This window comes from Dreissena polymorpha, chromosome 6, assembly GCF_020536995.1.
Source record: "Dreissena polymorpha isolate Duluth1 chromosome 6, UMN_Dpol_1.0, whole genome shotgun sequence".
NCBI lineage: Eukaryota > Metazoa > Mollusca > Bivalvia > Myida > Dreissenidae > Dreissena > Dreissena polymorpha.
The window spans coordinates 82,019,517-82,037,642 of record NC_068360.1 but is presented as its reverse complement, the minus strand read 5'-3'; the positions used below and the strand labels follow the sequence as shown (position 1 = coordinate 82,037,642).

At 39.2% G+C, this 18,126-nt stretch overlaps 1 protein-coding gene across 1 annotated transcript; it reads left to right on the top strand.

The window, feature by feature from the left end:
• Positions 1-1,626: 1,626 nt before the first annotated feature.
• LOC127834781 (glutathione reductase, mitochondrial-like) lies at positions 1,627-18,126 on the top strand. The gene is made up of 12 exons (XM_052360817.1): positions 1,627-1,876; positions 4,218-4,333; positions 4,784-4,853; positions 5,598-5,730; positions 7,306-7,360; positions 8,008-8,107; positions 9,998-10,084; positions 10,877-11,014; positions 12,199-12,310; positions 14,128-14,259; positions 15,922-16,055; positions 16,911-18,126. Exons 1-12 carry the CDS (start codon positions 1,715-1,717, stop codon positions 17,058-17,060), a joined length of 1,389 nt encoding a protein of 462 aa, XP_052216777.1. The 5' UTR covers positions 1,627-1,714; the 3' UTR covers positions 17,061-18,126.

The window sequence follows — 18,126 nt, the reverse complement described above, 5'->3', positions numbered from 1 at the left end:
TCCCTTCAGATATTCCTTTCATATTCGGTACACATGTGTATCTGGACATTACCTTTCCATGCGCATGACATTTTTTAACTTTGGGTCAGCGTTCAGGTTTCGAAAAGTGCGACCGCGATTCAAAAAAAGCTCATAACGTCTGTGTCCCTTCAGATAGTGCTTTCATATTTGGTACGCATGTGTATCGGGACAAGACCCTTCCATGTGCAATAAAGTTTTGACCATGACCTTGAACTTAGGGTCCGCGTTAAGATTTCGAAATCTGCGACCGTGACCAAAAAAAGGTTCATAACTACTATGTCGTAAGCTTTACTTTAAACATTTTAAATAATAATGATATTAAGAATGTACTAGTATGTCCCATCCACGATATAATAGTAAACACGTAACACAGGTATGCTACCATCAGGTGACACATCCAAATCGCGGAGTTCTAGTACTTTATATTTAGTACACGCATTGTCACTTCTTTTGAGATCACAATAACGAGCGGCATAGAAGAAGGTACCACCCGAAATAAACCGCCACGTGACACACTCATCTTGACCCCAAGGGCTCTCGAGTGAAATATTCGCGGAACTTCTAAAATGTTAAAACATAAACAACATTTATCCTATGTAGATGAACAGAAGAACTAGAAGTTCAGCGCATGGTCCTTTCTGTGGCAAATAACGGAATGTGAAAGAGTCTGGCACAGCATAACATACGCAAGTATAACAAGATCAAGAATAACACTAGTGTACCCGCCTTAGAAAAAAACAACAGTGTACTTATAAAGTGAAGAAAAGCTGTCGATATAAACTAATTGTATGGACAGTTTTAATTACGTTCTACACCCACTACACATGCGCCATATATATTTTTTTACAACGTGCACAGATTTTCTAGAACGTATTTTCGTGCGTTCACAGTTCGAGTTCAACACTCATGTCCCAATCGTTCTAGCTTTGAATACATTGACGACATTCGCTGTGACAGCAGGCTGATTCATATCTTTTCCGTCCTAGTTTAACCAAATATGATGTAACACATTATTTGCAGAACACAATAGGGAAACTACATGAGCCGCGTTCTGGGAAAACTGGGCTAAATGCATGTGCGTAAAGTGTCATCCCAGATTAGCCTTTGCTTCACACACAGGCTGGGACGACACTTTTCACCTTAACCCTTTTAACCGAATTTTAAAGGCCTTTGCAAACAGTTTGGATCCAGATGAGACGCCACAGAACGTGACGTCTCATCAGGATCCAAACTGTTTGCTATTCTGATAGTATTCTTTGAAAAAAATGGAAGAAAATGCTAATTTTATAAATTCAGCAGACGACATTTTAGCAGACGACAAATTTCCCAGCATGCAAAGGGTTAACTTGATTTTCGTTAAGCAGATACTTCCTTTGAACGAAACTTTCAACAAAAGCGGAAAGTTTCGTCCCTGAGAAGCCTGCAGACTTGAATCAGAGATGACACTTAACGCACACGCACTTCGCTCATTTTTTAAGACGAGGGTTTATATAACCACATCAAAGAGTCATAATCAGCAGTTTTTCATCCGAATACAAACACGTTCATCATTATCTATGATGGTATATATATACTAGTATATAGTGAATATCCTCATAGGGTACATTTTTTGGTGCACTAGTTTTACCCACGAGGTTAAAAAGCAGAACAAACATTGCAATATAAGCTATGCTGAATTCTCAATTGTAACCCAATGCGACTTTCAAGTGTTTTGAAAGCTATGGCGCCCGTGTTGAAATCTTTCGATTACCTGGTCATCGGTGGTGGTTCCGGGGGTCTAGCAAGTGCCAGAAGGGCCGCCGAATTTGGGGTCAAATCGGCGGTGGTGGAAGAGGCCAGATGGGGTGGAACGTGCGTGAGTACAAGACATGTTCTATTGAATGTTATAGATTTGAGCATAGGCGCACGATGTCAATGACAATCATGAATGTGTGTTTTTTTTAAATTTATTTATTTATTTATTTTTTTGTTACCCGTTGTTTATTTAAATGTATACACATACTAAATTAATAAAAATCTTCCGACAAAAATTCTTAAAAAAAGATAGGTCGACTATGTATGTATAGATATTGACAAGGTAAATCACTCGCCATTTTCTAAAGCAACGAAAGTGCATAATTAAATCGCTGTCACCCCGCTCGCTCATTGAAATGCGCGCGCAGGCCGGGTACCTCGCTCTTTATACACAATAACGGCCACTAAACACTATGGGCGCCAGATTTGATTTTTGACGTGCTGATTTTTTTTCTGCAAATCACCATGGCAGACAAAATCAAGTTAAACAATTGGTAAGGAGTGATTCATGTGTATGCAATTTACAATATCTTTTGTTGATTGCCCCACAATATCTTTTGTTGATTGCCCCATTAATTGAGTGATTTTTATTAATTTAGTATGTGTATGCATTATAATAAACAACGGGTAACTAAAAAATAAATCAATCAATAAATTAAAAAAAAGCATTGTCATTAACATCGAGCGCCTATGCACATGCTAATCATTTATGACACTTTTACGCTAATGCATTAAGCCCCATTTTCACAGAGCGCGGCACATTTTCATTGTCTATGAACATTGATAAAAGTGTTGTAAAGAGGGGTACTGCAGTAGCCTTGAATTGAACTTACCGGTAACCACATAATTATATGGGCCGTGCTCTGTGAAAAAAGGGGGTTTATGCTTGTGCGTAAATTGTCGTCCCAGATTAGCCTGGGCAGTCACAGAGCACGGCTCATATGTATAACGCCGGGTGGTGAAAAGTGTGCGTCCAGTCCGGTACTCGAACCCGCGACCTTCTGTTACAAGGCGAGTTCTATGCAGCACCGTACGAGCTAACCGAACCGCTTGCACAGTTAGTTCGTATCCGTGACATTCACCGCTCCTGAGTTGGACGTCAGACTCGAATTCGTATCACAGGGAACTGTGAATATAAGGAGGCCAAATTTAAGAAAAAACTTTTTATCAATCTACAGGAACCATTTATTGCTAAATCTGTATGAAATTTGGTCAGAACATTTGTCCCAATCGAGTCTCGGCAGAATGGTAGAGTGGGTCTCCAAGGTTTAAAACAAGGTAAATTGGTCATATTGAAGCACACTTTTTCGAACTAGAGAACACATATGTGGCCAAATCTCCACGATACTTGGTGAGAACATTTGTCCTAATGATATTTGCCAAGAGCTTGGAACTGGATCACGTGTGAAAAACCCCCACTAGATTACTTGGTCAAACGAAAGAAAAAGCTAGTGAACACTCTAGAAGTGCAATTGTTTTGTGCAATCTGCACGAACCTCCTCAGAACATGAGTGCTTCTGATTTCTCCTTTTGGTTCCTGACCATTGTAAACATGGCCGTCATGACGCGGGGCACCTTTTTTTAAATGAAGCTGTATTAAAACCATTTTGACACTCTAGAACTCTCTGTCATTGTGAGTCTTCAACAATTGTTTTGTTGTAAGTATATGTGCTGAGTTCGAAAATGATCCAAAAGCGTTGCTTCTAGGTGCTGGGGAATTGTGTGCGTGTATTGTGGAGCTTCCAGGTGCTGGGGAATTGTGTGTGTGTATTGTGGAGCTTCCAGGTGCTGGGGAATTCTGTGTGTGTATTGTGGAGCTTCCAGGTGCTGGGGAATTGTGTGTGTGTATTGTGGAACCCTTTAAACACTACATGTTAAGAGCAGTGTAGCTCCTTCTGGTCTTAGTTGGCGCCTCATGTGTTCATATCTAGTGACCATCTTGTGTAAAATCAATCCGTAGATGCCCGATTCTTACAAATCAAGAATTGGGGGTTCTCAAGCATGCGTTTGTTTTAGTGAGTGTCGTTCTGGAAAAACCGGGCTAAATGCATGTCCGTATAGAGTCTTCTCAATGGAATTTTTCGTTTTCAGGAACTCGCTTCTACACGAACATTCAGTTAAATCTTGGACAGACTGCGATGTAGTTCGATTAATGTTTGCCTAATGGTTAATTCACGGCCTAGGTATCCCGCGTACTCTTAAGTATAGTAGCATGTATACCACGGGTACGGAAAATACGCTTTAAGGCACCCGGCCATACTCCGGAGTACTTTTTAGTATATTTTCCATACCACCGTACTCTAGTATACTTAAGAGTACCCGGGGTACTTTAAAGTTGTACCTGAGCCCACAACTCCCGATCGAACTTAACTCACCTCATACGTGTTTTGAATTACCGGTAGGTGAACGTTGGATGCGTTCCCAAGAAGGTGATGTTTAATACGGCACTACACGCAGAGTTTATTCACGACCACAAGGACTATGGCTTTGATGTAGAATTGAAGAACTTCGACTGGGGGTAAGCCATTAGTTCAGCCGTTTAAATGAATTACATATATAAACGTTCGCAATATGTGCTGTCCACACAGGCTAATCAGGGACGATACTTTCCGTGTCAACTTGATTTTCGCCAAGAAAAGATTTTCTAACAACGAATAATACCGTTAAAGTGGAAAGTTTCGTCCATCATTAGCATGTGCGGACTACACAGGCTAATATGGGACGACACTGTACGGATACGCATAAAACCCAGTTTCGACATAACGAGACTAACATGTCTACGCCTAGCGACCGGGAGATCACGGGTTCGATCCCCACCGTGGGAGCGTTCTTTAGATCTCCCCCAAAGACACCAAGTACTGGTTCTAGGCCCAGGAAACGGACTCGAGAGCGTTTATATAAGCCTTAGGCTTTCGATGCAATCGAGCTAAAATAAATAAGTTTAAACTAACATTTCTACTTGTTGCAGGCGCATCAAAGCCCAGAGGGATGAGTACATCCGCCGCCTCAACGGAATCTATGAGACAAACCTTGAGAAGGTAAGCTACACGCGAGCGCGTGGCGGTAGCGACTAGAAGATCTTGCATGTATTAGACTGTCGAAATAACAGTATTGGAATCCATATTTCTGTGTTTACTTTGTTTTGTTTTTAGCACGTAGTTAGAATTGTATAATAATAATCATAATAATAATAATAATAAAAAAATAATAATATTACTTATAATGAATATACTTATTATTACGATTTGTTTAGTTTTATTTGAAAAAAAGTTTTGTAAGGGGTTGGATGTTGGTTGTAGTGTTGCAAAACGATAATATACAGAAAGGGGAATAAGATCTATTGAGTTTAATATATCATGGTAACTACAGTTTGCCCTTAACAAACGTTAGCATTTTCAGTATTATGTTGTGTGTGTGTTTTCAAAGTTTATGAGGTCTTTCCACAACCGAGGCTGCATTATGCAAGGACCCACAGTGTGCTCAAGCACTCCTTCCTAATTTACTTCACTAGACTCACGAATATCGGGACAAGATATGAATTATAGCTGCAATTTCCAGCTATTTGATTTTTACTGAATGTTTGTCAATTTTGGTGTGGTCTTGCGCTGTGGTGGAAACCCCGAGTACCCAGGGTAAATCCCACATGTCCGATATGGTGACCACCTACCAAACTCACATGCGCCGGAAGCGGGCATACAACCCGGGTCGCAGAGGTGAGAAGCGCGTGCACCGACCACTGCGCTAGCCGGATAGCCGTACAGTATTATGCTGATTTCCTTCAGTCTAAGGTGGAGAAGATTGTTGGGCATGCGCAGTTCACAGAAGACGGCTGCGTGGAGGTGAACGGGGAGAAGATATCCGCCAAGCACATCCTGATTGCAACTGGAGGGCGCCCGGCCATGCCGTCGATTCCAGGTATACACTGGGGAACAATTAAGCTCCGCTCAGGAAAAACTGGGCTCAATGCATTAATCCCAGTTTTCCCATAATGAGTTTCAATTACACGATAGCTAGTCATTTCTATAAATCTGACGTTCATTTGACGTGTTTTAGGCTGAATAATGATACCTAAGGCCAGTAAAACTCCTAATTTTTATAAATTGCTTAAGGGCGGGTAATGATAAATAAATTCACGTACAACTTGTACATTTCTTTTGCATAACAGCGTCAATTCAAAGTGTCGTATCGTCATGCCCATGCCTTTTCTACTGCATCTGGATACTTCCATCTATAATCTCGCCCTTATTTCATCAAGGGCGACACACGACACACGAAGCGATACACGATATTTTGCGCGATACTCAAAGCAGTACACGATATTTTGCGCGATACTCAAAGCGAAGAACGATATTTTGCGCGACACACGAAACGAGGCGCGATATTTTGCGCGATACACGAAGCGACGCGCGAAAATGTACCACGAAATATCGCCCATGTGTAGGTAGCCCAAATGGCGATATAGCGTGGTAAATATCGCGTGTCGCTTCGTGTATCGCACAAAATATCGCGCGTCGCTTCGTTTGTCGCGCAAAATATCGTGCGTCGCTTTGAGTATCGCGCAAAATATCCAGTATCGCTTCGTGTGTCGTGTGTCGCACTTGATGAAAGAAGGGCGAGATAATAGATGGCACGCTCCGGATTCCGTACTTTTCATATCAAAGCTAATTATTTCTATTGAAGTAACCGAGAGTGACACATCATGCCCGAATCAAGGTCACATCATGCCCGAATCAAGGTCCAATGATGTACTATAATAAGCACGCGCTTCATTCATAAACTTCTTATTTCTTTTGAAGTAATTTTAGGCCAACAAATAAATCCTGAACCAAGGTACAGTCTAATATAATATTTTTTTTTCAGGATAAACACGCGTAATATCTTTACAGAGAGACACTTATTACATAGTTTCGTCCCCATATACATTCCTGACATAAAACCAAGACTTCCCAATATACATCCCTGGCAATACAAAACAACTGAAGGCACAATAGCGACTAAGAATCCCCCCCCCCCCCCGCCCCAACGCCACATGTTGTAATATGTAGCAATGTCTTTGTTGAAAAGGGAACATATATTATGTAATTGTGGAATGGAAATAATCGCACATTCACAAATACAGGAACATTGTCAGCAAGTTAAAATACGTTGAAAAGTGTAGAAGAACGTTCAAGTTCGTGTCAACGGACAGAAAGACAAACAGGCAGACGGACAGACAGACTGACAAATAGACGAACGGACAGACGGACGGACCGACAGACAGACGACAGACAGACAGACAGACTATGGTGATTTCAGTATACAACTTTTACATTGTTAAGATGATATAATGTAATGATGTTGATACATTGATTAATGTTCAAGGATGTATGGAAAGCACGATTGTTGAGGTTTGAGTTATTTTACTGCGCGTTATCTCAATTAATGGCTAAAGCAAAAAACACACACTTAATTGCAAATTTACAATACATTAGTTCTATATTCGGTTTGCAGGTGGCGAACACGCTATTTCCAGTGACGGTTTCTTTGATCTGGAATGCCTACCAAAGTAAGCCTGTACAAACGGTAGATAAAACATTGGAGTAACTTTGAGTAATTGCTTTGTTGATGAATTGTTGAAATGAAACATCAATATTTTGAAGAAGGTATTATTCTTCTAATTGTCGAACACAATGTAATGACACGCATATATATATATATATATATATATATATATATATATATATATATATATATATATATATATATATATATATATATATATATTATGAGTCGATGATGATGATTATAATGATGATGAGGAGGAAGAGAAGGAGGAAGACGATGTTGCTGCTGCTGCTGCTGCTGCTAATGATGATGAAGAGATGATGATTAAGATGAAGAAGAAGGTGATGATGAAGATGATGTGTATTATGAAGACGTCGAGGTTGATGCTTATATTGGTGATTGCGGAGATGTTGATGACGTCGATGCTGCTTATGCGGATGCTATTGCTGATGATGATGACGACTTCGTCGATGATGATGACGAAGAAGAAGAGGATGACGGCGTTGATGAAAGCGATGACGACGACGATGATGATGATGATTATGATGATGATGAGGATGAGGATGATGATGATGATGATGATGATGATGATGATGATGATGATGATGACAATTAACACCCTTAACACCCTTGTTATCCCTTCTTCAGAAAGGTGGTGGTGGTGGGTGCGGGATATATCGCAGTGGAGCTTGCTGGAATCTTCAACGCGCTCGGTGCAGACACATCCATATGTATCCGCTATGATCAGGTTGGTTTGTCACATGGTCACTCGAAATGGCGTTTCCAGTGAATTTAACATCGTATAAAGGACGTCTCTTCTAAACATAAATCCAGTCTAAGCGGATAGTGTGGTTCCTGACTTCGGTCTGCACAGTATAATCTGGGACGACACTAAATTCTTTGCGCAAATAGATTTAGCCCAGATTCCTCTGAATGACGCTTATGCCGATAAATATAACGCAGATAAAATTACTTTGACGTTGCTTTAGCGGGTAAGGAAAGCATTAATAGTGCAACATCAGTTGCAGAAGCAAGTAAAAACATGTATAAAATATTTGTGGAAATGGTATACTTAAGAAAATATTCCCGCCAAAACGGATAACTTCAATGATAATTTGAAATGTTTTCTTATAGATTAAAAATATTTTGGGGGGAAATATGTGCCATAAAGATCAATAATGACTGAATGTAAAATATAAACAAGATTCCCCTAGAAATCGATAATATGGATGGAAATGGAAATGGTTTCCCAGAAGATTGGAAATGTTTGTGAGAAAGAGGAAGCCTCATAAAGATCAAGAATGATTTTACAAATGTCATTATTTCGGATATTTTCACTAACGATATCATGTAAGCCGCGTTCCGAGATAACTGGGCTTAATGCACGTGCATTAAGTGTCATCCCTGATTAGCCTGTACAATCCACACAGGCTAATCAGGGACAATACTTTCCGTCTTCGCTTGAATTTCGTTAAGAAGAGACCTTCTGCGGACTGCACAGGCAAATCTTTGATGAAACTTCACGAACTCGCATTAAGCCCAGTTTTCCCAGAACGCGACGCATTTGGTGGAATATGTTGATTTAAAAAATATTGCAGTGGGGATCAAAATTCTGAAAAAGTACCCCGGTAATGGGAATTGTTTTTTTCAGATAATATATAAGGATACAATAAATTTTCAGTTGTAATTCTGTTTAGAGAAACGAAATACATGTACATTAACCGCAACCGGGCATTATATTTTACATTAAGATAAATAATGTTTGATAAAATTGTCAGAATTGGAAAGGTTTCCGTTAAGAACGACTTTGTTTAAAGTAAATAAACGGGAGCAGTTGCTTCTATAGATCCATATATATTTAGAAAACACTATAAATTGAAATAAAGCCCTTTAAAGGGCCCTTTTCGCAGAATTTGGCATATTTTGAAGTTTGTCATTAAATGCGTTATATTGATAAATGTAAACATTGGATCTTAAAAGCTGCAATAAAAAATCAAGAATAAAATTAAAACAAGGAAAAAAAGTAGCCGGTACCAGGGCTCGAACCAGTGACCCCCGGAGTCCTGGAGTTAGTCTGAAGAAAAACGCAATAGACCCCTCTCGGCTATTCCGCCGAGTGTACATAGAAGAAGTATTTTATACCTTATATAAGCAATATTCGTAGTTTTGTAAATTTAAACGACAACAACAGAACTCTCCAAATTATTCAATCGTTTCGCGTTTCAACGCTTTATAATTTTTAGGTTTTCAAATCGTCAAAAGATACATTTAATGGCTATAGTGGACTATGGTAAATGTTCAGTAATACTGTTTCCTCACAAATATCATAACTAAAACGAAAATTTGCGAATCTGAAACAACTTTTTTCAATTTTGTCAATTTACCAAACCGTGAAAAGATCCCTTTAAGATCATGTGGCATCGGTAAATTTTTGAATTGGGAATAGTTTGTCTTTGTTTTTTTTTGTTTTTTTATAAATATACATGGAAATATATAAAGTGTGCGTGGGGAAATTATCCAAAATGATGCAATCAAAATCTATAATATTTGGAAAACGGTATTCTTGAGAAAAGTTTCTATTTAACGTACATGTACTTACTTTCTATGTTATTCTAAAGTAGTCCTTTTGTAAACTCAGGTGCTTCGAAACTTTGATGAGATGATAAGCAGCTCTTTAACGGAAGAAATGGAGAGAGCGGGCGTCAAAGTGCACAAACGAACACAGGTATTTTCAAACTTATTTAAGCTCACATGTGCCATTGCCCTCAAAACGTTATTTTATCAAAACTTTTTACGATACGATGGTCTTCTTGCCGCTAATTACTCGTCAAGTTATTATTATCTTCAACTTGTTTTCAATTTAAATGTTATGCCATTTGCTTTGATTATTTAATATCGGATATCAATTTCGAATTTAATACATACAGTAAAGCTTAACTTAAGAATGCTTGTACTACGACCACTATCGTCTCTTCATTTAACATTCCAATACAGGGGCGTGTTTAGGCATTTTTTTTGACAAAAGACATTAAATATGATTACTTACAAATCTGTGATGTTTTGAATAGTCTTAACGAGTTATAAAAGCATAAACAAAAGTTGAATAAAACATATCGCCTTATCCGGTTTTAGATCCCGGGACCCTTGTAAGCTAGAGATAGCTACCACTGTGCCACGCATGATCTTATACAGAGCAGCGAAATACAACCGCTTTTTTAGTACTCAACGTATTTTTTCCAAGTTTACGAGGAAAGGCGTTACAAGCGCTTTAATATTTTACTGATTTCTTTCTGATAATGGTTATTTAGTAATGAACCAATAATTTTATCGTTTCTCAAGAGTGTTATTTCGCTTATTTACACTTCATGTATTTCGGGACAAATATTTTTGAGTGTATTTTGAAAATCGTCAAGTTACCAATATGTGACCATGTCCCTTTTATATGCTTGGTAGAATTTTGAGAACTACTTGTAGTTAAGTCAACATACTCTCTCTGACATAACATGTTGTTAACCAGGTAACCAAGGTAACGGAGGAGGCTGACGGGACCTTGACCCTTGAACTCAACACGGGCAGCAAGGTCACGGAAGTCAACTGTCTTCTATGGGCGGTAGGACGCGTTCCTAACTCGGATAAAATAGGCCTGGGCAAAGTGGTACGCAGTAGATATTTGTAATCTTTCTTCACTTGAAAACTTAAAACCGGGTACTTTTGTAAAGCAGAAACCCAGGTATGGCGCAAGGGCTTAACAAAGTCCAAACATAGTTATTTTAAATACTATGTATCCAATATTGTTCGTAGGACAGTAATTTTGGTGGATGTTCGTGGTCTTCTATACCACGAGATCAAATGAATAACGAACTTAAAAGTCTGAAGTCTTATATTAAACAATATAAAAACGATGTAACGATCAAATGAACATGACCCATTGAATGAATCCACAAACATTCATTTTAACGGAACTAAATTAATATACTGTAATATTTTTTTTTACATATTTAATCATCAAAGCTTTTAAATTCGATGCTCTTACCTGTTTTAGTGCCTCGTCATCAACTTAGCGACTGAACTGAACTTTTGTTTACACCTATATGTTTTGTGAATAAGTGTAGGCAATTGGTGAGGATTGTGTGCCCTTAAACAGGTTACACCACCAACACTATGCTTTGATTTTATAGGTTCGACAGACCCTAGTTTTGTTAGAAGTGTGTTTGTCGTACGCTTCTGTCCTATTACAATTGGTCACTTGTAAAAAATAAAGGACCACGAAGTGTTGATACGATCTACCTCTTGCTTAGAGAACGGTCCCGTATTCACAAACGGATCTTAGACTTAAGTCTTAAAATGAAAAAGAATATTCTTTAAACTGCTAAACTGTTCTAAATCTTCATGAACGTTATGTTTTACATAGCAGTTAACACATATAATTGCATTACCGATATCCTTTAATAAAAACAATCTGTTAATTACATTGTCTCCATTTAACCTGTATATATTCAAACTCTGGAGCGTGTTTTCTTAATTCTAAGTCTATTCTTAAATCTCAAGTCTAAGAATTGGTTGGTGAATACGGGCCTGGGGAGTAACCTTGTGAAAACTTAAACCCTTTCCCCCATAAGAAGCAAAGTGAAAATGGCTATATGCAAACACCATAAAACCAGCCTTCAAGTAACTCGCAGTCTGTTCAGGTTTTATGCTGTTTGCTGCCCATCAGTGTCTAATGGTTGGAAATAAACTTGAATCTAGTAAGTAAGGTCTTTAATTAAATGTGTCAAGAATACGTATCTAAGTGGTAAAGGTTTAATAATGTTTAACACTATTAATATTGCCGTGTGTCAGGGCATCAAGACGGACGGCCAGGGCAACATCGAAGTCGACGAGTTCCAGAACACGTCCCGACCCAACGTGTACGCCCTAGGGGACGTGTGCGGCCGCGCCCTCCTCACGCCGGGTACAATCAAAGCTGTTCACCTATGTTAGCCTGGCGTTGCCTTCACGCGCTTGCTTATGCGTGCATTTTATGCGACGAATCTTCCTTTAAACTAGAAATACCATGAAAGCAGAAAGTGACGTGCCTGATTAGCCTGTTCGGACTGCACCTTACGCATATGCCTCAAACCCCGTTTTCCCGTTTTCCGGATATTAATTTCGTTTTATATAATGTTTAATAACGTCGCATAAAATACATGTTTTTTTTTAAAGCAAGTGGATGTATGCAACGCATATGGATCGGACACGTTAATGAAGTGTATTCTTAATGAAAATCCAGTTAAAGCATAAAGTGTTGTCCCTTATCAGCCTGTGGGGACTCCGCATGCTACTCTGGCACGACACTTTGAACACATGCATTAAGCCCAGATTTCACAGAACGCGGCTAATTTACATATTTTTTTATAATGGCCTTATATATATATATATATAACCAAAGGGATTGTCCGACACTTTTCCAATTAAGGTATACGAACTTTAATGAAATTCGTGTTTTTGCCTTAAATTTATTTCTTACATGACCATCTTTTTGAATACATGCCTAATACTGCGTAAATTTTTGTCAAAATCAGAACAAGTTTCAGGTCCCCAACATTCTGAATATAAGCCTCCGCGTTGTAGAGAGGGCGTTTTCAATACTACTTGCGGTCCCGGGCTCGAATCCCGGCACTTTTGTATTTACCTTTCGTTTGCTATTATAGTTATTTTAGAATATTCCAAATATTATAGTGTTGTTTATAAAAACCTAAAATGACTTAAAACGTGCGAAAACATGTATGTGCGTTTTTTTCCCTGTCTTTCTTATTATGAAAAACGCGTTTTGAATTCTAAGGTTTATATGAGTCCTTCCGGCCTGATATGTACAGGTACCGTGTAAATATATTTGGACCGTGTTCTGCGAAAAGGTGGTTTAATGCATGTGTGTAAAGTGTCGTCCCAGATTAGCCTTTGCAGTCCGCATTACATGTTACTTATAGTTTTAAGAAGTAAAGGAAAGTTGTATATCAAATAAGATATTTTGTGCAACGTATAAAATTTTTCTCATTTGTGGCAAACGTAGGCGCCTTTGCAGGTGGAGCTGAAAGTTAAATTTGCGTGTTGAAACTTAATTATTTCTCTATTCTATTGTTAGTTAGAATACACTATTAAGACAGCAAAAGAAAAATACAAACAAACAAACGTAACTGTTTTTGTAGAGCTGCATACTACTGTCTTTCCTGCCTGAGACTGCATTTTTTGAGGCTCATGGAGTGTGTACCAGCACACACTGTCTAATTAATTTACAAGACTCATGAACGTTCGGACGAATTTTGAAGAATAGCTGCAATTTCAATCTCTGTGTTTCTTTATTGAAAGAAATTATTTATTTATTTATTTTTATTGGGTGGGGGAGGTGCGACGAATCCAAAAGAAAACCCACCTGCACGGTATGGTGACCACCCTCCAAACGCACATGTTGCCTTTTGTCCTTTTCCATACTGTTTACATTAACGCCCATTGTTCTCGGAAAACTGAGCTTTGTGCATGTTCGTTAAGTGTCGTCCCAGATAAGAATATGACGTACATACATGCTGATCTGGGACGACACTTTCCACTTTTAAGGATTTTTTGTGTAAATGATGTCTCTTTTAAAACTAAAATTCAGTTAAGGCGGAAAGTGTCGTCCCAGATAAGCCTGTGCAGACTGCAAAGGCGAATCTTGGATGACATTTTAGGCACATGCATTAAGCCGCGTTTTCTCAGAGAGAGGGTCATACCTATCACTGGTTCTACCAATAGTTGCCATAGCAGCCGGCAGACGCCTGGCGCACCGTCTGTTCGACGGGAAACACGATCTTAAACTGGACTACAACAACATCCCCACCGTGGTCTTCTCGCATCCTCCAATAGGCACCATCGGACTCACACAAGGTATTGCGTTTGTTGTTTGTATGAAGAAACATACTTTAGATTCATTGAAATAAATGTGCTTTGTGGATTTTTTATCTTTAAAGGACGTCTATTCGAAAGGAAAATTTAGTCTAGGCGGCAAGTTTCTTCCTTGATTAGCCTGTGCAGCCTGCACGGGCTAATCTGGAATTACACTTTACGCAAATGCATTAAGCCCCGATTTTCCAGTACGCGTCTCAAATATGTGTGTTAATATCTGCCACGGAAGAAACATTGCACCATTGTCGTCTGCGTCTTACCTTCAAAAAAGCTTGTCGTCTGAGTTTTGTTTGGTATGTACTGATACTTGCCATAAAGCAGGCTCTTTTACTCTGATTTGACTGTCTTCGTCTGGTACTGCTACTTACGCGCAATAAGTCGTTGTCGGCTCAGGTACTACTTAAAACTACCCAGGGTACTCTTATGTATACTACAATGTACCCCGGGTACGGAAAATAACTTTAAGGCACCGACCATACTCCGGTGTTTGTTATCAGTATATTTCTAGATTACCCGGGGTTCTGTGTTTGTTATCAGTATATTTCTAGATTACCCGGGGTTCTGTGTTTGTTATCAGTATATTTCTAGATTACCCTGGGTTCTGTGTTTGTTATCAGTATATTTCTAGATTACCCGGGGTTCTGTTAAGTTGTATCTCAATGGACAATGACCTATCGAGCGTTACTCTGATTTGACTGTCTTCGTCTGCTACTGCTACTTACGAGAGTGGCGTTTTGTCCTTTCTTAAACAAACAATTGACGGTTGCTGTCTGGTTCTTAAAATAAATATGATTGTTTCGCCTACTATATTGGTATTAGCAGACTTAGCGACTTAGTAAGTCGTCCCCATGACATAGATTATTTGTTCTTTGCTCTTGTGTTTACTGCGCCGCTTTTTTTCGATCGCACTCCTCTTTAATTAAGTTTTGCACTCCTCTTTTTCTATCTCGTTCCCTCGATTTCCCACGAGTAAGTAGAGTAAGTATGTCGTGGGGACGAGCAAGATGAGTGCAATAAGAAAACAGAGGAGTAAATGTCACCTATATGCCACCGTAGTTTACTCCCCCCCCCCCCCACTGCTACTTAAATAATTTATTGAAGACGTTTAAAATATTAACTTGATTGTGAAATGTTAGACATCTGAAATCTAAAATAAAACGGTACATTCCAGCTATTAAGATTTTAATAAGTTTTCACTTTTGATCTGGTCTGATGATGTGTGTGTGGGGTGAGTGGGGTGGGTGGACGGAGTACCCCGAGAATCCGTCTTGTCCGGTATGGTGACCACAAACCAAACTCACATTAGCCAGAAACGGGGCTTAGTTTAATTTAAACCTATTTATTTTATCTCGATTGCATAAAGAGCCTAAGGCTTATTGTAGACGCGTTCGAGTCCGTTTCCTGGGACTACAACCCAGTACTTTGTGTCTATGGGGGAAATCTATTGAACGCTCCTACAATGGGGATCGAACCTGTGACCTCCCGATCGCTAGGCGGACACCATATCCACTACCCCTCAGTGACCTTGACGGGGCTTGAATCCGGGTCGCCTAGGTGAGAAGCTCGTTAAGCAGCCACTGCGTTACCCGGATAGCCATTAACTAGACCGTCTACTACTGACGCTTGTGTACCTTATCATTTCAGCCGAGGCGGAGAAGGCGTACGGAGCGGACAATCTGAAGATTTACCGGACAACGTTCACCCCGATGTACTACGCCATGACCGAGACCAAGGTCAAGTGCAGCATGAAGCTCGTATGTCTGCTGCCCGATGAGAAGGTGAGTGGCGTCACTTCCGGCGCACGCGAGTTTGGTTGCCGTGGCAATCTAGATGAGCACCACAAAGCGGCTTTGAATTGTTTGTGTGTGGCTTTGAATTGTGTATGTGTGTTAGAGACATTAAGTAAAAAACGATGTCTCTTATTTATGCTCTCGCTTGCCACAGGTGATCGGTCTTAGCAGACCTTGTCCAGATATTGCATGGATTATCCAAGCTGTTTGTTTTTGTTAGAGATAGCCAGTAATAACTGATTCCCACTCAGGGAGAGCTGGGCTTAATGCATGTGCGTTAAGTGTTGTCCCATATAAGCCTGTGCAGTCCACACAGGCTTATCAGGGACGACACGTTTCGCTTGTGTAGAAATTTTCATTCGAAGGAAGTATCTTTTAATCAAAAATCCAGTTTTGGTGGAAAGTGTCGTCCCTGATTTACATGTGCGGACTGCACTGGCTAAGTTAGGACGACACTTTACGTTCATGCATTCAGCCCAGTTTTCTCATAACGATGATCATATATACCAGGGGTGTGATTTTTCCTCTTTTCAGCTGATTTCCTCCCTTTCAATGTCGAACTTATTTTACAAATAGTACTCAACTTTGCTGGATCTATATAGAAACGAAGAGTTGATATGAACCTTATAAGGGGGGTAAGGCATTTTCTTCCCCTGCTGTGGTTCTTAAATCACACCCCTGTATACGCTGTTATCCCAAGTTCACATGCTATGAAAGAAATATGACACGATGCAACAGGCCTTCTCTATAGCCGTCTAAATAGCCGCCACCAAGCAGCAGTTTGAATTATAATCTTAGAGATAATAAGAAATCGTCGACATGTCTCGCGTTGTTTCCCCGCAGGTTATCGGCCTTCACATGCTAGGTCAGGGCTGTGACGAGATGCTGCAAGGATTCTCAGTGGCCATCAAAATGGGCGCCACCAAGCGGCAGTTCGACGACACCGTCGCCATACACCCCACCTCGAGCGAGGAGCTCGTCACCATGAGATAGTGTGTTAGAGATAATCAGTTCGAGATACCATGAAATGTTGTGTTAGAGATACACCCCACCTAGAGCGAGGGGCTCCTCACCATGAGATAGTGTGTTAGAGATAATCAGTCTAAAATATTGTTAAAGATGACTTGTTCGAAATAATGAGTGAGTGTTAGAAACAGTGCGTTAGAGATACATCGGTGGTCCATCAACATATTTTCACCATTAGATAGTGTTTTAAAGATAATCAGTTCGAAATAATGAGTGTGTTTATTAGTGATAACAATTGTTTTAATATGATCTTAATGTGAGACACACCCCATTTCCATCAAAATCTCGTCACCATGGGATAGTGTGTTAGAGATAATCAAAACGAGATACTGAGTTAGTTTATAAGAAAAAAACAACTATAATTATATAGTGCGTCAGAGATACACACCAGGTCCTTTTAGAAGTTTGTTACCATGAGATAGTGTAAATAAGATAATCAATACGATATGAGAGAGTGCTTTAGAGATAATAAGTATAATGATATAGTCAGATAGTATGTTACAGATATATCTCACATTAAGCAAAAAAGGTAGTCGCCTCAAAATGACGTCATGAAGACGCGATAGGACACAAATCATACATATTCCAGCAATAACTGGTCACCATCAGGTCTTGCGTTCTTAAGAATTTTGGGCGAGATAATGTCGCAGTGGTCTACGATAATGTGTTTAAGAAAATCTTAATCAGAAACCGAACTATAATATGACAGAGCATTAACGAGATAATTTCTATACATACATTTATTTGTTTTTAGCTGTAATTGTATATGGATTATGGATACTTACGTTAAATGTATAAAATAGTGTATGTGTTATAGCTGTTATACGTCTTTGTATTTGTTTATTACAATAAACTGCACTATATTTGTTCACACAGAAGTTTATGCTTACATTTGTATTTATTTTCTGATATTTAATATATATGTACTTTGTGTGACAAAAATACATGTATTTAAGTTACATCTAAAATATGATTTCGGTAATATAGTTGTTTTATCTTATGTACAAATATATACAAAAGGAACTTAACCCAG